This window comes from Oryzias latipes, chromosome 12 (genome assembly GCF_002234675.1).
Source record: "Oryzias latipes chromosome 12, ASM223467v1".
In the NCBI taxonomy this organism is placed as follows: domain Eukaryota; kingdom Metazoa; phylum Chordata; class Actinopteri; order Beloniformes; family Adrianichthyidae; genus Oryzias; species Oryzias latipes.
In genome coordinates this window covers 2867005-2892330 of record NC_019870.2, presented here as the reverse complement: position 1 = coordinate 2892330, position 25326 = coordinate 2867005, and the positions used below count along the sequence as shown (strand labels likewise).

The 25326-nt window shown below is 42.6% G+C and overlaps 2 protein-coding genes across 5 annotated transcripts; one reads left to right on the top strand and one right to left on the bottom strand.

Annotated features, from left to right (window-relative positions):
* Window positions 1-93: 93 nt before the first annotated feature.
* Window positions 94-5173, bottom strand: cops4 (COP9 signalosome subunit 4). Its single transcript, XM_004074491.4, has 10 exons — window positions 5033-5173; window positions 2822-2901; window positions 2580-2731; window positions 2400-2503; window positions 2178-2331; window positions 1954-2104; window positions 1713-1883; window positions 1503-1618; window positions 808-892; window positions 94-450 (listed from the first exon to the last, which is right to left on the bottom strand). The coding sequence occupies exons 1-10, from the start codon at window positions 5104-5106 to the stop codon at window positions 317-319; spliced, it is 1221 nt and encodes a 406-aa protein (XP_004074539.1). The 5' UTR covers window positions 5107-5173; the 3' UTR covers window positions 94-316.
* Window positions 5174-6550: 1377 nt separating this feature from the next.
* Window positions 6551-20788, top strand: lin54 (lin-54 DREAM MuvB core complex component). Of its 4 annotated transcripts, none has more exons than XM_023960769.1 (14): window positions 6551-6682; window positions 10021-10782; window positions 12553-12664; window positions 12749-12882; window positions 14369-14524; window positions 14601-14793; window positions 14865-14935; window positions 15222-15404; window positions 15499-15590; window positions 17029-17100; window positions 17312-17414; window positions 17485-17622; window positions 18163-18365; window positions 19694-20788. In XM_023960769.1, the coding sequence occupies exons 2-14, from the start codon at window positions 10048-10050 to the stop codon at window positions 19893-19895; spliced, it is 2394 nt and encodes a 797-aa protein (XP_023816537.1). In that variant the 5' UTR covers window positions 6551-6682; window positions 10021-10047; the 3' UTR covers window positions 19896-20788. The 4 variants fall into 4 exon arrangements, with proteins under 4 accessions (XP_023816537.1, XP_023816534.1, XP_023816535.1 ...); XM_023960766.1 differs by having other exon boundaries at window positions 12746-12882; XM_023960767.1 differs by lacking the exon at window positions 6551-6682 and adding an exon at window positions 6723-6973 and having other exon boundaries at window positions 12746-12882.
* The last annotated feature ends 4538 nt before the right edge of the window (window positions 20789-25326 follow it).

Below are 25326 nucleotides of genomic sequence, written 5' to 3'. Positions count from 1 at the left end.
TCTATTTAAACTTACATTTTCGTGTTTGCGGTTACGGGTTGGGATAGTTTGACTGTTTAGGTTGAAGAACCTTCTGAAACAGAAACAACTCAGCATCTTTCCACATATCAGCTTTATGCAAAATCCTCCAATTCTCCACCATGAAAACAAAAACAGTCTCATCTGAAGGTCCGGTCCATCAGAAAAGTAAATTCGACCAATGAGGAACCGCTTGGAACAAACGATGGCAGCGTGGCTGAGTTCTCCACATCATTTCTGAGGCAGGAAGACGCAACTTAAAAGGGGGCGGGGCCGGGTGACGTGGGCGTGGAGGGGTTTATTGGGTCATCTGGGCTTCCAAAGCCTGCGCGGCCCATTCCGGAGCGGCCTGCCGGATCTTCTCCAGGAGGTTGTTTACTTGAAAACATAAGGATTGGATCTGTTTGTCCCACGTGGGGAGGGGCTCACGGGCTGCAAGAGGAGGAGAGCTTTTACTAACACTGAATCACAGAGGAGGTGCTGCCCTCTGCAGGAACATTCCTGCTATGACACCACCAAAGAACTGACATGTAATAGTTCTGAACATGCTTTTCAAAAGATGTTCCGGTGAATTTTCCTTTTTTTAATACATCAAAAAATGTATTTTCCAAAAATTACAACAATAGATCTTTGATTTTCTCTTTGACTTTACAGGAAATATATCAGGAGTGATCTTAGAAAAAGTTCCATTAATATTCTACAAAAATTTTAAAGTGAATATTTCTTTTGTAATCAGAACAAACGTGTCGAACAGAAGCAACAGAACTGAGGGGAAGACGTTTGACCCACTTTCAAAGTGAACGATGCCGTCGATCTGGTCTATGAAGCCGTTCATGCGCCCCTCAGTGATCATCTGGGAGGCGATCTTCTCCGCCTGGCGGGAAAAAAGCGGCGTTTTACATCAGCGGAGAACCGACTTCAGTTGCAACGCCGCTGAAGCTGCGAGGCGATGGACGAGCTGACGTTTGGACTCGTGGTTTCGTTCTCGCTGACTCCCTCATCCGAACCTCCCACACTCCCCCACCCGCTCCAATATTTGGATTTCATCCAGTGCTGAACCGGTACTTTAGAAAATGTTCTGGAACCTAAACATTGCTTGAACCAGAGATCCAAAAATGAAAAAAAAAAAAAAAACAACAACAAAAAACACCCGTTTTAACAAAAAAACCCATGTAAGTGTGATGAATCAGCATGACAGTGTGAAGGAGAGCGCTTGAATGTTTGTTGGGAAGTACAGACAAACTTTTGGTTCGACATTTTCATGGAAGCTCCGCCCATCCCCGCCTATTGTTATTGGACCCCACCCACACTCACTGGAAATGTAAAATAATTGGCTAGAATTGTGCAGTAAAACTGAATAGAATACAAGAATCCAAAACAAAACATCTTGCATTTTTGTGCAACCCCAGTGGTGTTGTCTACACCAGTACCCTTCCCTGCTCCGACCTGCTCGTAGTCTACGGTTCCATTCCAAAGCGTCTCACCTTTGCAGGTGGAATTTCCAGCAGAGCGCCGAGTTCCTCGAACGTAATGTTGTTGTAGAGTTTACTGGCAGACAGCAGGTTGTGTTCGATCACAGCTCTGTCGAGGATGCTGGAGCCTGGAGAGCAAGATGGGAGAAGCTTGCTCTAAGGGCCGTTTTTCCGTCTGCAAACTGCCCTTCCACCCTGAGCCTTCCTGGTTTCTGCTCTTACCGTCAGCGGTGGTGGCTTTCTGGTGAGGCATCAACATGGCAGCAAACTCCTGCAGCTGGTTACCCCTGATGATGCGGTCCAGGTACATCTTCTCTAGAATGCCGTAGGCGGCCAGCTGCTGACAGCGCTCGTCCTTGAACAGAGTGGCCAGCATCCGTGAGCGCTGCTGTCCTGAAACGACGCACATCGTTTAAAGGAACCGGACGCGGAGAGGCCCGTTTCCCCGGGAGCCAGCTGCTACCTGCGGAGGCCAGGATGGTGCAGTTCAGGGCGTGCTTCAGAGCCTCCAGACGCTCGGTTTCGTGGACGATGGACTTGTAGGACAACTCGTTGTACCGCTGAGCTGCTTCGATGAACTTCCTCCTGAAATCCAGAACCCTGGCGTAGCACACCTGCGACAGAGGACAGCGGAGCTGCGGCGGGTCTGCACAAACGTCTGCAGCAGGAAGGGAAAAAGTCGCGTACCTTGTAGTGGATCTGCAGCTGCTCGTTGGAGGATTCGTTCTGCAGGAGCGAAGCTCTGTTGATGTAAGCCTCGGCCTGAACCGGGTCGTCGTCTTCCAGGTAGAGCCGGGCGATCTTCAGGTACGTATCCAACTTATAGTCAACATTATACTGTCTAAAAGGAGAAGGGATTGGTAAGACGAGGGAGGCATAATGTTCAGATGAGCAGAAACGCGTTCTCACTTCTGTCCCGTTTCCAGAGGAATCCCGACTAAAACCTGCGCCGCGTTCCTCCAGTCTCCCTCCTTCTCATAAATGGTTGCTAAATGTTGTCTGATGGAGGCCACCTGGGAAGAACGAGAGCCTCAGCGCCCTGGAGCAGGAGGACGTTTCCACTGAGGTTGAGGGGTTCGACACCTTTACCTGCTCCTCGAAGGAGATGACCCTGGGCTGAATCTTCTCCAGGGTGAAGTGATAGACGGCTTTGGCGGTGCCATCGGGCAAGTTGGGCAGATGCGTGCAGAAGTCGGTGAGCAGCTGTCTGGAGATGACGAGGCTGACGTTCTCGTTGACCACTGAAAGAGCAGAAGACCGTCATGGAGTCAGGAGGATCGCAGCTTCATGCAGAACCAACAGGGGGCGGTGAAAAAACTAAAGATGCATACTTGCTTCCACGAAGGCCTTCAAGGACTCCAGCTGATCCGCATCTATGAGCTGAAGGGCTTTCTCCAGAATCTGTCGATACCTACAACCCCACAATTCAATCATTCTGATCAACGTTACGGGATGTCGACTGATTTTACATTTAAGGACGCTTAAAAGACCCTATGTACAAAGAAAATGACACAAACTGCTGTTTGTTCCTCTACATGTGTGATTCCATCCCCATTGTGCCACGTTTGAAGACCCACCCTGATGAAAACAGTCTTTTTTAACATGTTCTAGTGGCATTTTTCTGTTGATGGAAGACTTATATGAAGAACAGTCCCACCCACAACTCAGAGGTGAATTTCTTACGAACCTCTGCTGCTCTGCAGAAACTATGTCCTAGAAAACACAACAGCTTTTCTTTTTTATTTTAGCAAAAGAACGACATGATCACAAATAACAGACCACTGGGAACGCTTTGAAGAAGAAGCTGAGACTGAACTGTTTTCACAAGAACCAGAGTTTAACCGAGAAACCTCTGGAATTTTTAAAATGCCGGCTTTGCTGCAAACAGTTTCCTGTCAAAACACAAAGAACCAGGTGGAATTTATTTATAAGGACTGAATATTTCTATAAAAAAAGAATAAACTGAACTTTATATTAAACACAGCCTGTCATGAGTCACTCAGACACTGAAAACGTCAAAAAATGATTTTCCAGCCCATTAAAAACCTGGAATCACAACTTTAGACCAAAGATCCCACAAGAAAAACATTAGGTTTATCTTTACATCGGCTCTGTTGAGAGCAATGATTTACTAAAAAACTTTAAAAAAAATAAACATTTTGAATCATGAGGTGAAGCTGAAAGAATTTAATTCATGTAAAGGTCAGAAAAAAACAGACCTAACAGCTTTATTTTTAATTTTAAGAAGTCTTTTTTAAAGCCAAACACATAACTGTTTACATTAATTTATGTTCTATTAATGTATATCTTTGACATTCCTTAAACTTCTGGAGTTTCCATTTTTGTTTATTGATTTAAGGAGATTGTAATATAGAGACCACAGAGCTTAAAGATATTTGAAATATTCATTAGAATGTACAGTGTGTCACGCTCAATAAAGTTAAATTTAAATGACGGTAAAAGAAATATGCACGATAATCTCACAACACTGGTATTAGCGGTCCATCCGTTTTTTTTAAAGCTGCTTTTGGGGCTACGGGGTTGCTGGAGCCTATCCCACCTCCTGATGTGTGAAGGCTGAGCCCCCTGGACACGTTCTTCACAGAGCTACACAACCACGTTCACACCTGGGGACCGTTTAGTCATCAGTTAACCTATGAAACATCTTTTTAGACTGAAGAGCGCATTCGATCCAGAACCTCCTTTCCATGAGGCGAGAGGGCAAACCACTACACCACCAGGCTTAATGTGTGCGGGTTTTCCCTGAAGGCATCACAAAGATGCCTCCTCTAAAGCTCATCATCATCAGCTGCAGGACTCGCGGGTCCCGGTGTCACGCCCAGTTCTACCTGCAACCAAACCCAGAACCAGAACCAGGACTCTGCATGAAAAAAACCCTCTAAGGTGGATCCAGACACATTCTTTGTAAATATGACTTTCACAAAAATAAACTTTCAGCTGATTAAACCTTTGGAACCTTTTCTTTTTAACTTAGTGGATTCATTAGATTTGGATGAATCACAACGGTTTTTTGTTGTTGTTGCTGTTTTTAGTAAATTAATATCATAAAAAAGGGATTAAATGAATACTCTGGATCGAAAAGCTCTGAATTATTCACCTTCCGCGTTTTTGCTGCATGTGCCTTAGTAATACAGGCCTCAATGTTATTTTAACAACATATGAATTGTTTAAAAGTTAAATCTGTGAAGAAGAAATGTATTTCATGATCAGAACATAGCAGTTAAGTTAAACTACATCTTCTTCTTGCTCCTAAAATGAGCCGAATTTCGTGACAAACTAAAAGAAACATTCGCGACATTGTATCGCTTGTTATTAATTCAAAAAGGCGAATCCAAATCCTTAAATAATGAATATTTTTCATAAAGTTCAACGGTTAAGATGACAGCTACACGGCTAAGCTAGCTTAGCTGGCGCCTCTCGTTTGCTTTCCCGCTGCTGATGGACGGTTTTTACGGCGTTAAAGCAAACACGTCCCGCTGTTTTGATCGCATCTCTTTACCCCCGGAGTCCACGCTACGTACTTGGTCGCCAGATCTTTGTGAGATCCACTGGAGTTCATGAGCTGCGCGAGCTCCTGCCTCACTTCGGCCGCCATTCCTGCCAGTGTGGAGGCGCGTCAACAACACCGGCGTCCTTCGGAGCTGAGACAGGCGCGCTCCCGATACGTAAACGGCCGCGGAAGCGCGCACGTACAAATAATTTTTTTGTTTTAATAAAAGTTACCTTTTTAATTTTGTAATATTTTGAACAATTTTGAACAGATGTTTTTAGAAAAAATACAAACTTGTAGATATTTTTTTAGTCTTCCCATATAGACGATAAACTAAAAAATAATTGGTTTTGAAGTTGTTGTTTATCATTTTTAACACATTTCTTTTGGCTTGTTTGATGTCAATACTTAAGTTTAAAAATAAATAAATTATGTAATTAGCATTAATCTTTCATCTAATGGCTTTTTAAATTGCAGCAGTGTTTTTAAATTATTGCCAGAGTTTTTTTTAATTGAAGTTATTAAACTCTATTATGAGGTCTGTTTCATTTCATCAAATGATCTAAACTAAATTGTTACAAAGTTTTGTTTCCTTTTTCAACCGTCAGTGAAGCTTTTTTCCTAACTTTAAGTGTCTCAGCATTTATATGTGCATTTTTGCAGGAAATCCTCTATTTATGTTCATTTTACATATTTCTTTACATTTCTAGATACCTAAAAGTGTGGGTTAAATAAATAAAACTTTTATTATTAACACTTGTATTTAAAAATATTAACAGATTTTTTCCCCCCATTAGATGATTAGAAATTTGCCTCTAAGTTGTGGGTGAGACAAAGGAAGTTGAGCAACCCTCCTTCCTGTCACCAATAACTGAGAGCTCTCTTTTTGCCTCCTCTCCCACTATATTACAGCCCCTCACACCCCCAACCTAATATTAAAGGGGGCAATGACAATGGTGAGCAACATTGGAGCTATCCAGCTGTACAGTTTTGATCCAGATACCAGCTCAGATGAGGAAAACAAAGACATCTGCTGGGAATAGAGCAGGGAACTTGTGGCCAGCATAAAGTTGACGTCACAAATGTGATCTTTTTCAAACTGCAGGTTTTTAACCTGCCCCTGACTCACGCCAAAATGAATAAAGAAATACACAAAAATGCAATTTTGAGCTTAATTGTCCTCCTTAATCAGAAAAAATGCCACAAGAACATGCTTAAAAAAACAAGTTTCATCGGAGTGGGTCTGTAATATTAAATACAAAAAAATTCAAGATAAAATAAGTCATAAAATCAAATACAATATATTAAAAAAAATCTTGCAGTTTTTCGGATTTCACGTGTTCTGTAGTACTGTAATATAATTTAAAGTCCAGATGAAATAAATTTAAAAAAAAGGTTGATAATTAGACCACTTACAATTGTGAATTTGACATTTTCTGAAAAAAACAGCTGATTATCAAAAACATTACATTTTTTCTGAAATTATTCTGAATAAAATTTCAGGACAGATGAATGAGGGGGCCTGTCCCTTTAAGAGTTACGTCACGGTGGTGTCACGCGAGGAGGGCGTGGCCGGCCTGTGAAATGTCAGGGAGGAATGGCGCTCGGCGCGGTATTTTGAACAATCGCTTTTACCTTTCCTCGCTTTAACTGGAAACGCTACCCAGCGTTTAAATCCCGGGTAAGCACGATTACCTGTTACCGCCTTGTGAACTTTACCGCACCGTTTGCACTAGAAAGCCGCGCACTTAGGAAGCTGTTCAATGTTGAGGTATAATGTTGTGCTAGCTAGCTGGGGTTAGCCAGCTCAGCAACTTCGCTAGGAGAGTTGTCCTGCCTGCTGGATGAAGATGAAGCCGCCGATGAGGAACCGGGTTTTCACTGACGTTTTCCGCTTTTTTTTAATGAAATAAAACAAAAAAACTTTCGTGCGCTGGGGCAGAAATACGCTGTTAACTGCTTGCTAATGAAGGTAAAACAACAACAAAAAACACAACTGGTTTGGGGTGTTAAGCCACTATTTCGTTGTTTTTTAATTGAACTGAAATTAGTGATCTTAGTAGTTTTTTCAGTTATCTTTAAAGCCTACGTTACAATCAATTTAATTACATTTTTAAACTCTAAGCTTTTTTTTTTTCAAAAATAAAAAAGGGGACATTTATTAACCACCGGAAACAAATTTAAACATGTGAAAACAACCAACGTTTTTGTGGAAAAGTAGTTCATCTGAGTTCTAGGTGTTGCAGTCCGAGAGAAATCCAAACTGACAGGAGGAATTGTGGGAAGCTAGCATTGTTTACACTGTCACAGAGTCCGCTCCGGGTGTTTGTGCGCGTGCCCCGGATTTCCCGGGTCTGCCCTCGAGCTCGGGGGAATGCCTTTGTGCTTCACCGTGAATCTTCTCCGTTTGGTGTCTCCGGCGGCTGGCGTGTCCGCTTTCAACGGAACCTTTTGTCAGTTTTTCTGCGCTAGCAGGGCAGCTAACCGAGTTGATGACGAGGTAAAAATGGCGGATCTTTCGAAATCCAACGCCGGCCTGAAATAGTAACGCAGACCGTAGACGCTTTCCCCCCCGTTGCTTCATGTCCTCGGTTAGACCCCCTCCCTCTGGTTCTGACTGAAAGCGGGTTTGGGCCCGCCTCCTCGCGGGGGAGGAGGAGGGGAGGAGTTCAGGTGGACGTGGGGGGAGGTTCGGGGAGGGTTCGCGCGCTTGCGTTGAGTTGGCCATGCACAGGACCGCTGCGGCCTAACAGACCATCAGCTGTCAGCCTCTGTCACAACCAGCTGATGTGCACATCCCGGGACTCCTGCACCAGAGGCGTGACTTGGTGGGGTTTGGGGTGTCTCCGTTGAGAAACACCAGAGAGGATTTAAAAAAAGAAATAAAAGGAGATCTTTCCATTTGCATTTATCACGCAATCTTTATTACGGTGATGGACTCAACCTTTAAAAAAACTACAACTACTGGCTGAGAATTGTACGGCTGGATTGCTCCAATATTGCTCATCGTTCTTGTTGCACTGGCAATGTTCGGTTGGGGGGTGTGAGGGGCTGTAAGCCAGAAGGAGAGAGAGTGTAAACAAAGGGATGATGGGAAGTCAAAGCAGGCTTAACACACCCCCCCCCCCCCCCCCCCCACCAGTGGTTCAGTCCCCAACTCTGAGGTGATTTTCTGATTAACTCCTGTTGCTCTGCAGGAACTATGTCCTAGGAAATGACAGTAGTTTTTGGATTATTGGCTAAATACGGCAGAATCATAAGTACAAGACCACTGGGAACACTTTGAGAATAGATCAGAAGATGATTGGAGTTGGACTTTTATTGTTGGGTGTCTATTGTTTTGTTTTCAATGTTGTGACGACACTGAATTGTGGGATTTCTTTCTCCTCTCCATTCTGGTCCCCAACATTTTTCAGGCTTGTTTGCGGCTGAAGTGGCTGTCAGATTTTCTTTTACCTCCCAGCTTTGTTTTATTTTTTAGGGTAAAGTTTATCTTCATCCTCTGTAAAAACAGAATTTCCTGAAGGAATCATTAAAATGTGAAATAGATTTTCCCTGAACCAATAACTGTCGAAGTGGAAGACGCCAACTTCAGCTTCGTCTGACCTTTAGTCACTGAAACTGATATTTTCTAAACATAAATGTAAATTTAACATTTGAACAACTTTATTAGCAGCGTCCTCGTAACATTAGACAGCCTTTTGCTGAATATTGTTGTTGTTATTAGTGTGTGTGTTTGTGTTTATGGGGGGGGGTTACAATAATCCACATTTGGAGTAAAGACTCCTGGTTTATGTCTGTTAAATGCAGTTTTCTGTTTCCTCTCTGGATCTTTCCTGCCAAAACAAACTTTCCAAATACGTTTTGTTTTTTGTTAACTTTGCTAGCTTGGAGATTTAAATTTAGCGGTCGGTGCAGCCACTTTAAGAAAGATGCATTTCCTACATGTGTGACTTGACAGAGAGGAATGTGGGTCGTGGGTTTTTTCTCTCTCTCTCAGTAAAGAGTAACGCAGATTTGCAGAGATGCTTCGACTAATGCACAGGTGAATTTTGACTAAATTAAGCAAACTATGGAGGCTGAGACCACAGAGTCTGCAGAACTGGAGATACGATCCATACTGCAGAAAACAGAAATACACGGAGTCTTGGATCAAAATGTTGTTGTTTTTTAAATGACATATTGTTTTTGTACTTCTGATTGTCTTATTTTTTTTTTTAATCCATAAAAAAAACAATCTCATTTCTGTGATCTCTGCTCAAATGTACTTAAACGTTCCCTCTTTGACAGAATTTGTTGTATTTTATTGTAACATTTTCCGAACCCCCTCCCCTCGCCAACGAAGTTTCTCTAAGAAAACGTTTAGTTCAAATCTCATGGAGAATCAGGCCATGTTATGTGTGGCTACCTCCACACCTCTGCTAGCTGTGTTTACTTTTCTTATAGTCTGTTCTTGCAGTCAGTTTGTTGAGATTCTCTAAATTGATGCGTTTTTGTCAGTAAAAGGCAAAGTTTTATGTGTAGAGCACCTTTCACAGTCTGAGGAAAAGACTAAATCTGTCAGCATCCATCCATCTATCCACCTTTACTCTCACCCTGTGCAGACATTGGGGTTGCAGTCCATCACAGCACCACACACAAACGTTCACACACAGTAAAAAAAAAAGTAAAAGGATATTCCCAGGTGGTGCGGTGGTTGACCCTCTCAACTCAGTCAGGAGACTTTAGTTTGGATCCTTTTTGTGGGGAGTTTGCATGTTCTCCCTGTGCATTGTGGGTTTTCTCTGGGCACTCTGGCTTCCTCCCACACTCCAAAAACATGCTACAGAGGTTCATTTGTATCTCTAAATTGCCTCTAGTTGGGAATGCATGTGTGTGGTGTTCACCCAACAGTAGCTGGGGTGGCTTATGTATGTAACCCCCGTGACCTTAAAGGATTAAGCAGGTTCTGAAATGGATGTGTATATATATTTTTTCTTCTATTTTTCAGCATTGTCATTTTTTTTTTTGTTTCTCCAGGATTGACAGAGCGGAGACGCTGCAAACATGGACGTGGTGTCACCCGAGTTGAACAGCCTCCTTCCTGATGAGATCATGGACACGGAGGCCATGGAGGAGGCGCCTCACTCTCAGCCCGACAGCGCCGCGGTCCAGGCGGAGCCCTGCTACGACTCCACAGTTCCCATGGAAACGGACGTCCCGCAAACTCCCAGCGTCTCCGAAGACGCGGCGCCGACGGGTAACTCCCAAACCCAGCTAACGCCTACGGACTCCACGCTCAGCCCCAGCAGACATTCCTCCATCCTCATTTCCAGCGGCCCGTCGCGCCTGGTCACCCTCAAACCGGGCCTGGCCACCTCCACGGCCCCCACCAAAACCACGGACAGCGTGACCGGGACGAGCATGTCCACGGGCGGCTTACAGAAGCTCACCGCTCCCTTCACCATTTCCTCCGTCAACCATCAGATCATCCTCAACAAGGTGGCCTCGTCTCAAGCTGCGGAGGCTGCAAAGTCTGCGGGGCCGCCGCCGCAGGTCATCAAGCAAGAAGGACAGAAGCTGCTGGTCACGACCATAGGGAAGTCAGGACAGCCGATAGTGCTGCAGCTGCCGCATGCGGCCAGCAAACCCGGCGTGGTCCAGGCCTCAGGAGACGGCAAGGCCCCGGCTCCGCAGTTTAAAGTGGTCACGATTGCTGGGGGGTCAGAACTGAAGCCAGTGGTGGGGAGTGGAGGCAACCAAGTAACCGCAGTGCAAACCCAGCAGCTCAAGACTATACAGGTAACCCTGAGCGCAGAGGCTGCTACTGTGACCTTTGAACTCCCATTAGCAGGACTGTGAGAACCTCAAGACCCACTCTTGTCCTTGTGGCATTTTAGTCATGATGAAGAATGTATATAAAAAAATTAGAGGTATAACAATGCATTTTTAAAAGCAAATTGATACACATCATAATTAGTGGTTGCGATGCGATTCCCAGTCAATATTGGTTCATTTTGAACTGACTGAACAAACGTCGATCCAGGACCTCTTTAGCCAAAAGCTTAACCAGTGTGACTCAGAGAGAAACATCAGGTACTGAACAGTCCAGGTGACGGTTTTTCTTGTATTTATTGAAAGCAGTATTTCTTTGCCAGTTTTAAGTAAATGGTTTATTTTCAGTTTTAATGAACCGAATTGTATTTTCATTACAGTGACAAAATAAAACTGTAATAAGTAGAAATTACTCATTTTAGAACAAAAGGAGAATCTTAAAACAAGTTGTCTTAATAAATTTTGATACATTTTATTTAATTTTTTTGAAGTTGAGTTTAAATAAAAATTATTTGGACTCATTTAAATAATAATTTCCTTATTTCTAGATCCATACGAGGCAAAAAATTCTCACCTGTGTAGATTTTTTTTTTTCCGCAGAGCTCGGGAAGTTTTAGTTAAAACAACTTTAAACCTGGCTAAAATATCTTGAATCTTTGCAGCAATCAAATAGTTTGCACTGTTGTAATTGCAGTATTTTTTGTTGAAACTCTTTAGTCTAAAACGATCCAGATCACATCCTCCAGTTTGGAGACGATCCAGATTCCCGTTTTTTTAAGGCCTGGTTGGTTTTCTGCTCTGCGTCAGATCAGTCTTCAGGTCATCGCCGATGGCCTTGAATCTTCCGTCAAACATCAGAGACGTGCGGTGAAGCTCAGGAGTGAAGCATCGCTTTTTAAATGTGTGTAAAAATGAGGAAAAATTCAAACTAAGTCAAACTTTATTTAAAATATGGGATCAGATGAGAATCAACTTAAAGTGAATAAATAAGCAGACTGTAAATTTGAAGAACATTTATTTTTGACTTGAAAGAAGCTTTAGATTTGAAACTTTAATAAAAGCTTATAAATCTAAAAAAAAAGGCTTATTAAAAACAGCTGCTGTGTTTTTAGTTTCACATTTGGATTTTTCGTTTCTTTGCTTTCAGTCCTCTGTTTCAATTCAGAACTTTTCCTGGCGTTCACCCGAGTTTTCCATGGGGGCGGGGCTTTGAGCCCATTGGCTACCAGGACAAGATTGACATTGGGTGACAGCGGTCATGTGACATCATTGCCGGTCTTGAACAGTGTCTGTTGTGGGCGCAGCAGGGATGATGCTCCACCAAAAGTTAGAACGACGGTCAATATTTAATACTTTTCCAGGGTTTTGCTCTGTAATGTACAGACTCGCAAAATCGTGACGATCGGACACTTTTGAGTTTATTTTATAGTTTCCATCAGCAGATAAGGGTTGGAGCCCATCCGGTTTGGAGTTCTTTAAAAAAAATCACAAGAGCCCAAAACACCAGTTTATTTAAATATCAATATATTTTTCTTTTCAATCGAATATAATCGTCCTTCATGGAGACTGAAAACAAAATTATTTTTCCAGATGCAAATGCAACAAATCTCTATAAAATGAAATCAACTCAACGGTTTGTTTAATTTCTCCTGCATGAAGATCGATTGCATCAATCCATTTTTTAAAGCTAATTCATGGGTGTTTGTGTTCAGATCTGACATTCATATCCATCCTCAGATTCCTAAGAAAACCCCGGTCTCCTCTGCGGCTCCCATCAAGTTCATCATCACCAAAACGGTCAACAGCAAAAGTCTGAGTCCTCAGACGTCCGTCACCCCTGTGATCGCAGGTGAGCTCTCTGCAGATCTGCAGACCCGACCCGCGTCTTTGTCCACCAAACGCTCATTTAGTCACCCCCCCCATCTGCCAGCAGGCCGGGTGGTGACGCAGACGCAGTCCCCCGTGATGCCACCCAGAACCATCGCTCTGTCCGAGCCTCACAACACTAACCTGCAGAACATCGCCAGCAAGAAGATCGCCATTTCTCCACTCAAGACTCCCAGCAAGGCAAGACCGCACACTTTTCTGAGTCATTCACGAAACCGGCGGGGGCTACAAACCCCCCCCCCCCCCCCCCACGATGATTGATCTGCTGAGTGTTTGACGAGCAGTTTTTTATTCTCTTTTTGTGTGCGTTTTTTGTGTTTTAGAACTTAAAAAAGAAAACGTCTTCTAGGTAAAAGGACAAAACGGAATCATTTAAGTCCTTTACATCAGCGGCCCCCAACCACCGGTCCGTGGGTCATTTGGTACCGGGCCGCACAGAAAGAATAATTACTTGCATTACTTCCGTTTTATTTATTTTGGAATCTGAAAAATGTTTTCTTTTGAAAGATTGCCCGATTCTCTGTTCCATCCGTCTGTCACTCTTGCTCTCCTTGGTCACCTGACAGGTTACGGCTAAAATAAAACCCAGGAGCTAGCAAAAGGAGTAAAAAACAAACGTCTTTGGAAAGTTTCTTTGCCGAGGGGAAAAGGCCCAGCCAGGAGACAGAAGAGGAGCGTTCCACTCACAAAAAAAGAAAGCTACATTTAATAGACCGTACTTCTTTTTTACACCATGAGTGTGGGAAGGGGAGAGGAGGAGGATGTACAATGTCATGCCTGTCAAAATAAAAGCTCGGGGTTCGTTTCGTCACGCCACTGTTTCTCCTTAATCATCGTCGCGTTGCTCCAATATTCATCCGCCTACATCTTGAAGACCGGGCCGTGAAAACTCTGTGTGACGTCATACCGGTCCGTGGCGATAAAAAGGTGGGGACCGCTGCTTTACATGAGTCTAAATCCAGCTTGAGGAACACAGGATTCCAGTCATCATAACAGGATCACGCTTTTTCCTGTGAGAAGAGTTCTGGTCTTTACCTGAAACTTTCACAGATGCATGCCGATTGAACCACGTCAAAACCACGGGGGAACTACGAATAAACCACGCAAAGAATCAACGCAGAACATGAGCCGTGTGTGATTATTGCGCTGTCCATCATTCATCAGTGATTCATGCATCAATTAGGTAACTTTAACGCGATCTGTGCGCCGTATGCGTGATATAAAACGTATACATCAGTGGCACACGTGTGAAAAGTCAGTCAGACAGATGTGGACACGCGTGCAATGCCACAAATTTGCGCAGGGGTCTCGCACAATTGCGTATAAACGATGTAAAATATGCGTAAACTGCGTCATTCTCAACCGACCGAAAGTTTCAAACAGCTCAAAACGGAATTTGTGTTAAGATTCGTCCGCCGAAACCTTCGCCGACATCTGCGCACATCGACGAATGGTGAACGCAAGGAACACTTATGAATGACGTATATCATACACATCAGACGTCTTTATAAAAGGGGAAATGGGCGATTAGTTTCTGAATGATTTTCCTTTAGTACTGGAAAAACATCTCATTATTGCTTATTTCTCAGCCGCAAGTTTTTGGAAGCTCTTCCTGCTTCAGAGCGTTGGGGTTATTGAAATCTTCTGGTTTTACTCCTGCTGGCAGGTTACCGTGGTTTCCGTGGCCTCTCCCCCCTCCAACTCCTCGCAGAAGTCCGTCGCGCTGCCCGTTAACGTGGCGCTCGGCCAGCAGATCCTCGCCGTCCAGCAGTCCTCCGCTGTTTCTCCGGTCAAAGTGGCCACCAGCCAGCCTGCAGCTCAGGTGAGCGTGGAGCTCGCCTGCAGCCGACGCTCTCCTCAGATCCGCTTTACCTTTTTTTCCTTACCTTTCCACCCAGAACGTCAAACCTGTCCAGTCGGTGACCGTGGGAGGAGTCGGAGGCTCCCAGTTCAAGACCATCATCCCGCTGACCACCCAGCAGAACGTGCAGCAGATTCAGGTTCCAGGAAGCAGGTTTCACTACGTCCGGCTCGTCACGGCGACCACGTCCAGCAGCCCGGGCCAGCCCAGCACCAGCTCCATGCAGACAGGTGAGCAGGCGGGCCGCCGCCGCCGCCGGCCACAAACGGACCGCAAACTCACGGTTCTGGGCGTTCTGCAGGGAAACCCATGGTGGGCAGCACAGGAGTCAGGATGTCGGTCCCTGTCGTTCCAGCTCCAGCCATGAAACAGGTGAGTCCAGCAATGAAGGAAGGAGCACCTCACCTGAGAAACGAACCAATGTGAAAAGGCTGTTCTTTAAAAATGTTTAGTGTTCATACAAAGCAGTTCAAAGGTCAGCAGTCGGATTCAGAAACGTCTTGTCAGGTTGTTCAGTAAATTCCTGTCACTTAATACTGTCAGTTGGAGGGGGGGGCATCAGCTGGTGTTTGAAATTTGTTTGAAGATGAGCTTAAAACCCGAATTGGTGACATAAAACACACCGTTAGCAAATACCTGATGATGCTGCTTCCTCCAGGTGGTGCCGAAACCTCTAACGTCATCGGCACAGGTGGTGGCGACCCCTCAGACGCAGCAGCGCCTCATCATGCCCGCCATCCAGCCCAACCTCACCAACCTGCCGCTGGGCACCGTCCTGGCTCCGGCCCCCGGAGGCGGGAACATGGGCTACGCCGTCCTCCCCGCTCAGTATGTCGCCCAGGTAAGTGCCGCCTGTCTTCAGGTCCGGTCTTCTTGGGCTCTGCGTGTCAAATCGTCTTATTTATTTATTTTTTTTTTTTTTGATGGTCTTTCAGCTCCAGCAGTCTCCGTTCGTGACTCTTGCCAGCAGCTCTGGTTTCCAGGCGTCCAGCGGGATGCAGACTCAGGCCAAACTGCCCCTTAATGGGTAAGGGGGGGGGGGGGGTACGGTGAGCTGCAGACACACAAAAAAGCTGGAGCTCATGATGATTTATGTCGCAGTAAGGCTGAATTCAGACACATTTGGTTCGTCTAAAGTGAACCAGAGTTAGTTTCCCCCCGATAATCCGGATCAAATTTTGAGTTCGAATGCAAACAAGCGGACCCTGGTCCGGGATCAGACACCGCCCTCTGACCCATCTTTCGAGGTGGTCTCGATTCCAACCGGACTCCGGTCTGAACAGGCTCTATACTCGGAGCGGAACATCTGGATTAAAACGGCCACCGTAGCCGGGCATTATGGGAGTAGCGGAGCTACGGCGAGACAGCAACTCATTGAAATGCGGTCGGATGAATTAGTTAAGTTTATTTATTTGAATCAGGACATTGCATATGAATCAATGTTTCAGCAGCTGCTTCAATATAAATATGCTAAAGTTAGCACGGGAGCTAAATCTCATCAGTTGTCCTAAGGCAGGATAAAAGGTTACAGCACAATAGAAAAGCACAATATCGGTGATAAAGATATTTACAAAGGTTAGTTACAATAAAACACAAGTCTATAAAAACCCAAGAAAAACAATATCATCAATGTCTGCAGGACTGGATTGTTTTCAGCCGTTGTTGAAGAGCTTTTTGGAAGGTAGGATAGTTTTCACGGTCTCTGATGTGCTGCGGCAGCGTGTTCAGTAACTGTGTGCCTCTGATTGTCACCACTGTGGCTACATTTAGTACTGCGCTTTTGTACATTACAGTCCCCTCGAGTCATAGCCCTGGTGCCTATTCCAACATTTTCTTTTTTTGACATATAAAATCTAACAAGGGGGGAGGGGCTAGCCCATTCAAAACTTCAAAAATGAGACGGACATCCATGAACATGTTGTAGCGATCAAAATCCATCATGCTATACTTAGAATGTCACAGTAATGATAACGCAGAGGCTTTTTGTCTAAAACTTTCAGGGTTCTCTTAACCCTTGTGCCACCCAAGGCACATTAATGTTTGGAGTCGGGTCATCTGGACCCACTAGACAATGCTCTGAACCGGTTTTCCTCAATGATTTTTTATATCTTCACTGGTGTCCATGAAATCCTCTCCACCTTTATGCACCTTTTTCATGGTAGGGAGAACACCTCAATGTAAGGGTGGGGTCATTTTGACCCCACAAGATAGCACAAGGGGGTTTATGGCAAACATGAGCAGATAAACGTTTATCATCGGTGTTTATGTTGAAGAAACCATGATGAATGAATAATTATTAACCTTTATTTAACCACACAAATACCCATTAAGTTTAAGATCTAAGTTTGTTTTTTTTACGTTCAGCAGGACGTCAGAATTTCTGGAGCCGCTTCATGAAGAAATTACAGCGTTTGTCTCATCTTCCTTTCATCAACTTTGCTTTTAATGAACTTCTGCTTTTTCAGTGTTTCAGCAGCTGAAACCACATCAAGACCAAGGAAACCCTGCAACTGCACAAAGTCTCAGTGTCTCAAACTGTAAGTTTCTTGCTGTACCTTTTTTAATTGTATTTATTTTTCCATCTACCAAAAAAACACAAAATCTTTTCACCGGGTTTGGAAGAACTGTGTGGAGCCTGGAGGTTTCCCCTGATTGTAATCTGCGATAAAGTTTGACTGATTATGATCAAATAAAATCAAACTCTTGGCCCGGTATCCTGACTAAAACGAGGTCCTTCCCGTCTCTTAGGTACTGCGACTGCTTTGCAAACGGAGAGTTCTGCAACATGTGCAACTGCAACAACTGCTTCAACAACCTGGAGCACGAGACGGAGCGCCTCAAAGCCATCAAGGTGGGGTTTGGCGGTCGCTTTGTGCGCTTTCCAGTCCCCGCTTCTCCTGATGGAAAATGTGTCTCTGCAGACGTGTCTGGACCGAAATCCAGAGGCCTTCAAACCCAAAATCGGTAAAGGGAAGGAGGGCGAGTCCGACCGCCGCCACAGCAAAGGCTGCAACTGCAAGCGGTCGGGCTGCCTGAAGAACTACTGCGAGTGCTACGAGGTGCGTTTGCTCCCCCTTTCACCATCTCTGCTAAGTCTTTCCTGCTATATTCTCTTCCGCAGCCGTCCGGAAGACGAGGACCAGATTGTTTTGTTTTTTTTATTCTTCGCATTTAAGCGCCACAGACGCAAAAACTTCACTAAATTCGAACGCATCTTGTACCCAGTGAAAATGAATTTTTGGCATTTTTGGTACTTGTGAAAGCGTAATAAATGACTCAAGCTAAAAAAAACGATATAACGTGATTTTAATACATGAGAATGTGGGTGTGGTTAATAAGAAACCTCTGTTGCTAAGGAAATCCACAAATGTACTTTTGCCGATTCTTCTAAAAATTACATGAACCTGTTCGTCACCCCCAGGCAACCAAGAAAGTAAATGGTTGCTATGGAGATAAACTAATTGAAAAGTTGCCATTTTAAGATTTTCTTTTTCTTTATTTATTACGAATTTGTGCCGTGAAGCTTTGACCAGGGCAGCAGGGACATACAAAAAAAAACTGCTGAAGCATTAATCGTGTTTACATTTCTTTCTTCCAAGGCAAAGATCATGTGCTCATCCATATGCAAATGCATCGGGTGCAAAAACTTTGAGGAAAGCCCGGAGAGGAAGACGCTGATGCACCTGGCGGACGCAGCAGAAGTGAGGGTTCAGCAGCAGACGGCAGCAAAGACCAAGCTGTCCTCGCAGATCTCAGACCTGCTCATGAGGACCACTCCGGTCATTTCCAGCGGAAGCGGGAGGTGAGAACCGCTGCCGGAAAACTCCGGAAACGCCTGGAGAACTTTACACGGATGAGAAATAAACAAAGAAAATGGTTTTGGGCTCTATTTATCTGAAAATGTTACACCAAAACCTTTTTTTTCTGCATTTAAGACTCCTGTTGACTCACAAATACATAAGCAATCGACACATTTCTGGCCTTCTGATGCTGTTTTCTTGCTTTAAACAGAAAAATTATTCAGATCAGACTCATATCATCTTTTTTTTGGGTATTACTGCAAAAAGTTATGGCTGCCAAAAAAATGTAGGACAGCTGAAAAAGAGTATGTAATGTCAAAAGCAAAAAAAAAGGTTGGGTTAAGGGTAAATTTGATTCGTAGAGGGAAAACCTTAAAAATTTAGAAAATTCCAAAACGAGGGGAATTGATTATGAGAAATATTTAAACTTATTATTAAATCTTTATTTAACTCATAAGAACCCAAACCCATTTTTCCTTCAAAATAAGATTGTGTGTATTTACTGCAAACCAAGTGGACAAACTTTTCTGACATTTTTCTGTTACGCTGATGTCACTGTGGGTTCAAGAACAAGTGTGTAATGTTCAGCGAAGCTAAAAAAAGAGCTAAGTTAAATTCTATATTTAAGGTTAGTTGCCCTTATTGCATGCTTATTGTTCTGCTAAATACAAGACAGCACAAAAATCTAGAAAATTAGGAAAAACGGCCCAGAAAACAGGAAAACAAGGCGATGCAAAAAAATAGCACAAAATCTCAATTTAAGACGACTGGAAAAAAAGTGTGAAATGTTAAATAAAGTTAAAAAAATATGTTGTTTTTTTCATCAACAGTTTTTTATTGTTCTGCTAAATAAAACAAAAAATGTGGAAAAATGCCCCAATAAAGGAAAATGGTGGTGTGGATATAAAAGTCAAACTTTTTGGGGGAAATAAAGTCGAAAAGAAAAAAAACATGTTTTTTAAATCTTAATCTTGTTCAGTAGTTTTCATTAAGCTAAGATGAATTTGTGTTTACAGTACGAAGCTTTAGGCTAAATAGCTCAAATATAAGACGGCTAAAAACAAGCTATGGGATAAAAATAAGTTCTTTGTCATAAATGGTAAATAATTAAAAAGACAGCTTAAAAGAAAATATTTTTAATGTGTTTATTTCTTTGTCAATACAGATTTTGAAAAGCAGATTAATGTGGAAATTGCATAAAAGCGGGTTTGAGGATCTTTTTTTCAGGATGATGATGCAACAAAGAACAGGAGCTTGCATTAAAAAAAAACAATATTAATAATCGACAAACATCAGAAATTCAGAGTCATGATAGTCTTGTTCCCCGCAGGCTTCCGTACACGTTCCTAACGAAGGAGGTGGTGGAGGCGACGTGCGAGTGTCTGCTGGACAAGGCCAGAAGAGCCGAGCAGACGGATCAGCTGACGAGCGAAGCGGAGCGGCTGATCCTGGAGGAGTTCGGACACTGCCTTATGAACATCATCACCTCTGCGGGGAAGGCCAAAGCCGACAGTGCCTCCATCAACTGCTGAGTTGAGCTGTCGCCAAGTTTCCCCGGTCGCGCCTCGGTCGCCGCGCCTCCGACGCCCGTCCCTTCCCGCGGGAGGAACGGGGCCGTCTCCTCCGAGGCAGAGGGAGGAGCCTAAAAAGGCGGATTTCTCCCAGCGGCAGCTGGAGCGAGCGGCTCAGCTCGGACTGATGAGCGGACTCTGGGTCCCACTCGTTCATCGGACTGTGATGCACAGAAACGACGAGTTGGAGTCCAACAGGAACTTCTCTGCCCTTCAGAACCTCCTCCTCTTCTGTTTCCACCTGACTGCTGCTCTTATTTTGAGGTTTTCCAAGAACGCCTCTCATTTTGCTATCGGTATATTTGTGCTTACGGTAGACGAGCAGAACTTTTATCTTTTGATATTTATTTTGTCAAATATTTGTTATCAGAGTGCTAATATTGTGTGGCTCATAGGTCCACAAACTATTAACTAAAGTTAGGCAGCATTGTTTTTTTCCTATGAAAGTAATTAGATTTTGTTGGTTTTATACTAAATAAAATTGTGAGACCTGACGGACGGAGGATCAGCTGCAACATGAGTGGACTGATGGAGGATTATGTTTCGACTGAATACTTTAGACATTAAACCCAGCATGAATTTGATAGATTGATGCGGATTACTCGTTAGGGGGACGTCACAACAGCTCATTCATTCAGACCCAGCCTCGGTTTGACCGCCATTTAAAAGGAGAAATACTCAGAAATGCAAAAATGAAATGTTTTTATTAAATTATATTTGTTCTCTTCTATAAGAAAAATGCCACAGGTACATGACAAAAACCCAAAAAAACCTGATTTTCATCTGACTTTAAAGTGAAGGTCCCGAATGAATGAGGGTAAAAATAAAAACGAGAATAAAATTGGAGGACCTTTTTTTTGTTTGTTTTTTGTTTTTTATATTGATGAAAATTAGAAAAATATAAAGTTTAGGAGGCCGGAGCAGGCTGGCTCCCCGGAGCTGGCAAAGTGATCGGGATCCATGCGCCCTACGGCAAACTGTCCATGGTGAACCCGTCCCGGCTCCTGTTGGGCGATTTGGTTCAGACGGGACCTGAGGTGGCGCACGAATCGCCCCCCCCCCCCCCCCCCCCCCCCCCCCCCCCCCCCCAGAGGAACTCATCCTCTGAGGATGGATTAAGTTTGGGATTAATTTGAGTATTTGGAAAATTACATGTGAATAGTCATTTCAGCCAGTGCCGCTCAAATTCTGCAATGCAACTCAATTTCATGGACTTATCAAAGTTCTTTTTTGTGGCTAATCTTAGTAAACAAGGTTTTTGTAAATGTTGTTCAAAAGTGGCGATTTGGAACCAAAAATATGTCAGTTTTCACTTTTTTGAATCGAGACTGTCAGTTTGCTGTCATTTGTGCAGCTCTTCACTCATGCTAGACACTGATTTAGTCAGAAAGGTGGCATCAAGGGCGGAGCTACTTAGCTCAGCTCCAATGGCCACGCCCATTTAGAGGAGATTTTGGAAACGGAGGCTTCAGATAAACATGAAATATGGCTTTTTAAGACATTTCTGTTACGGAATTTTGGTTAAAAACTTCATAATCATAACTAAAACTACGACGGAGTTTTAGGGCCACGGTGAGGAAAAAAAATTCTGGCCAACGTGACGAGATTAAAGTCGTCATGTCGACTTTAATCTCGTCATGACGAGAAAAAACTCGACACAAAGTTTCGAGAAAAAACTCGTCGTGTCGAGATAAAAGTCGAAATAAAGTTTCGAGATTAAAGTCGAAATGTTGTGCGAGAGCAGTGAAGCTGAGTCTTTCAGGAATATTCAGTGTTATGGCTAATGTTAGTGAGCTAGTGGCTTTGTATTTAAGAGTTTACGACAGAGTTTTATGGCCACCAAAAAAAACTAATTTTATTAGGAGATAAAAACTCGTAAATTTACGGGAAAAAGTTCATTGATTAACAAGGAGAAAACCCAGAAGTTGTCTGTTTATCGGAGCCTAGCTTGAAGATGAAATATGTGGAGCCTTTTGTGAAGCTTTATTTCCGGATTATAGGTTTAAAACAAAGATATTCTGAGCCTTTTGGCGACTCAAAATCAGATTATTTTCCGTGGAGCCGTCTTTCCGGGGTTCGGTGTCAGTAAAGCGGACTTTGATATGTAAAATAGGGAGCTCAGAGACACGTTTGGGTGTAGAGGATCGCTGCAGCCTTTATTCTCCTTTTCATTCACATAACCTGAAGTTCATCTGTCACATTACGTCATGAATCTGTCATCCGATCACCAATGCGGAAGTAAACAGTGTCACATACGCCCCCTCCTGCAGATGAAGCGACCCGTTTGATCATTAAAAAACAAAGATGAATGAAAATAGTCTGTTATATTAGCATTACAACGTTGAAAATGGCAAAAAGTGCTTCTCCTCCTCAGACAGAAGCATCACACAAACATAGATATCTGGTCTCTGGTGGAGGAAGAAAGGATTCAAGCAAACAGCTGCAGAGATCCTGCAAACCAACCATCAATAAATAAAACTTTAATAACTTGTGAATCAATCAAATGAGCCTCCAGACATTTGGAACGTTATCAATTAACATTCAGCTCACCTGTTCAACAAAGTTTAGTCGGTCTGCTCTGCTGCTGCACGGCGATCACCTGCTGCTCTGCGTGCTGCTCACTTCCACAATAATCTCGTAAATTTACGATTTTTTTTCTCTCGCGCGCAACATTGCGACTTTAATCTCGAAACTTTATTTCGACTTTTATCTCGACAGGACGAGTTTTTTCTCGAAACTTTGTGTCGAGTTTTTTCTCGTCATGACGAGATTAAAGTCGACATGACGACTTTAATCTCGTCATGTTGGGCAGAATTTTTTTTCCTCACCGTGGCCCTAAAACTCCGTCGTACTAAAACACCACTGAGAACTTAAAAAAAAACATTCTGTACATTTGGAATCCAAACTATAAACATTCTATATCAACTTTTTTGTCCTTCACTTTTTGGTAATGAGTTTGGGCACTTTCAAAGACAAAGAAAAAAAGTCATTAAAAAGAAAAATCTTTATTTGTAAAGCACTAAACAATAACATCAGGGTACCAACTTACATTAAGAAGATAAATAAAAAGAGAAAATCAAAAATTAAGCTAAATGAAAAAAAAATGAAAAATAAAAGCATTAAATTACAAAAGGGCAATGGAATGCATAAAAGTCAGATAAAAATATTAAAGAAGACGAATAAAAGAAAATATGACAGCAACTACTGAGTATTTAATGTTTTTCTGACCCATTAAAATTATATCCTAAATACGTATTTGTTTCCCCTAAATGGTTATTATGAAGCTACTTTGATTATTTTCTCCAATAAATGTCTATATGTTACAGTTAATTACACAGTTTTAATAGACAATTTCCCTAAATTATAAAGCACATTTCAAAACTCTCTCCAGGTTATTTTTTTATTGGGAATATTTTTCTTTTTCTTTTTTAGCCAAAACATGTTTTTACAAATTTATCTTGTATATTTACACGGAAGTCTGAAAAATGAAAGACTTTCAGTTAAATTTTTTTCAAGATGTGTTGATATTCCTCCATTACCCAGGATGCTTTTCAAAATAGTCAAACATCGTAATGCGCATGCGTCTCTGCAAACCTCCACTGAGCAGGCGCTGGACATTCGCAGAGAATCATGGGACACGAACTATAGGAGCACGTGGAGGGTAATGTGTGATGATAATATAAACGTTTTTTCCCCCTTAAATAGATATGATATTTTCAATATTTTGCTTACTCTTGAAAAAGCGAGTTGCGTTAAAGTAAAATATGACTATTAAGACATTATTTAAAGTTTTTTCTTCCCACAGGAACTGATTCGCAAGAACAAGCAAGAAGAGCGTCTATTTTATTTTAGTTCGTATTTGTTAGATTAAAATTATTTGTGTGACCGTGTGCCTTTAACTTGTTTTATGTTACTAAAAATGTTCAAACGTCTCCGTCAGTTATGAGTATCAGGATAGTTAGTTAAAAGTACTTTTTAATTCACTTATATTTGTTCACTCATGTTTTCTAAAAGCTCCCAGTTTACTGTAATTGCATCTACTTTGATTGAACTTGTGTAACAAAGTGTGATGTGACGTCAGATTTATTTATAGAACTGCATTTTTGGTTGAATTGGGTTAAAATACCAGGGTCTTTCATTCAGCTGTTTACTATTTCGAGTTCAGATTTTCCGTTTACTTTTACTCTTAAAATGTCATTAATGTGTTTTTTTTTAAATGCAACTGTGGTCTGTAAAGCGCTGTGATGACGCAGCGCCTGTCTGACATGCCGTACAGAAGTGAAACATGGAAACCTTTCATTCATTGTGACTCACTGTTCTCTGCAGAGAAGACTCTCCTCTCAGCTCCATCATGTCGGGCTAAATCCTGAATGTTTGGAGGAACCAAACAGCCCCACCCTTTAGCGGATGCCTTTCTACCTTTAGGTCCAGAAAACAGCTCTTCTTTGGATTTCTAGGAACCTTCACATGGGTTTGGGTTCAGGAAACGCCTCATTTACTCATGCAGAAAAAATAACATCTACAGGGGTTACAACCAGCACAGCAGTATATTTTCTCAAACACCTCCTATGATCCTGTTTGCGCTTGCTTTTTTTCTTTGGTTTATAAAAGGCAAACAGTTACGATTGATCTTAAGTGTTTTATTTTCTTCTATTTATGCAGAATCAAAGACATTCCTGTGAGGAGTCGACGCTCTTGTAGGTACTTCATCTTAGCCGCAAACCGGTGCACAAAGCAGTCCCAATGATTAAATCAATCACTACCCATCTGACCCACTCCTGTGTGGGAAAGATTATCCGTTCGCTCATAACTGAGGGTTCTGCGCCGCTTTTCCACCCACTCTCAGCTCCAGGGAGGCTTTTCAGCTGACGTGTTTTGTTCTGTTCCAGGTTTGGCCCGTTGCTGACAGTTCAGGTGATCTTCTGAACGTGTGGATCTTCACCGGACCTTTCAGGTCCTAAACTACTTAGACTTTTTTTTCCTTATCCATTTGCTTTGAAGCAGGTTATATTGTGTGCAGTATTTTATGTACAATCGATAACATAAACGTTTTTGCCACAGTTTTATATGAACGGATGCCCTCTGTCTGTGTTTATTCGTTTCTTTTTTGATATAGACTCCAGTTTTACTACAAGAAATATTTATTTCATGTTATGTTTGGAAGTTCTCTGTGTAAAAATTATCCATTTACAAGAAATAAACCTGGAAAAATCCAAACATCACAATTTGCGCGGCTTAAAAGTAATTTTTAAGTTGTTGTTGTTTTTTTATTAAAGCAAATATTTAAACAATCACGGCATGTTTGTCAATGACATCAATACTTCTAGTATTATTGCACATATTTTTTAGTTAATAATAAAAAGCATTCATTATTTGCAGCTGTTACTGTTGA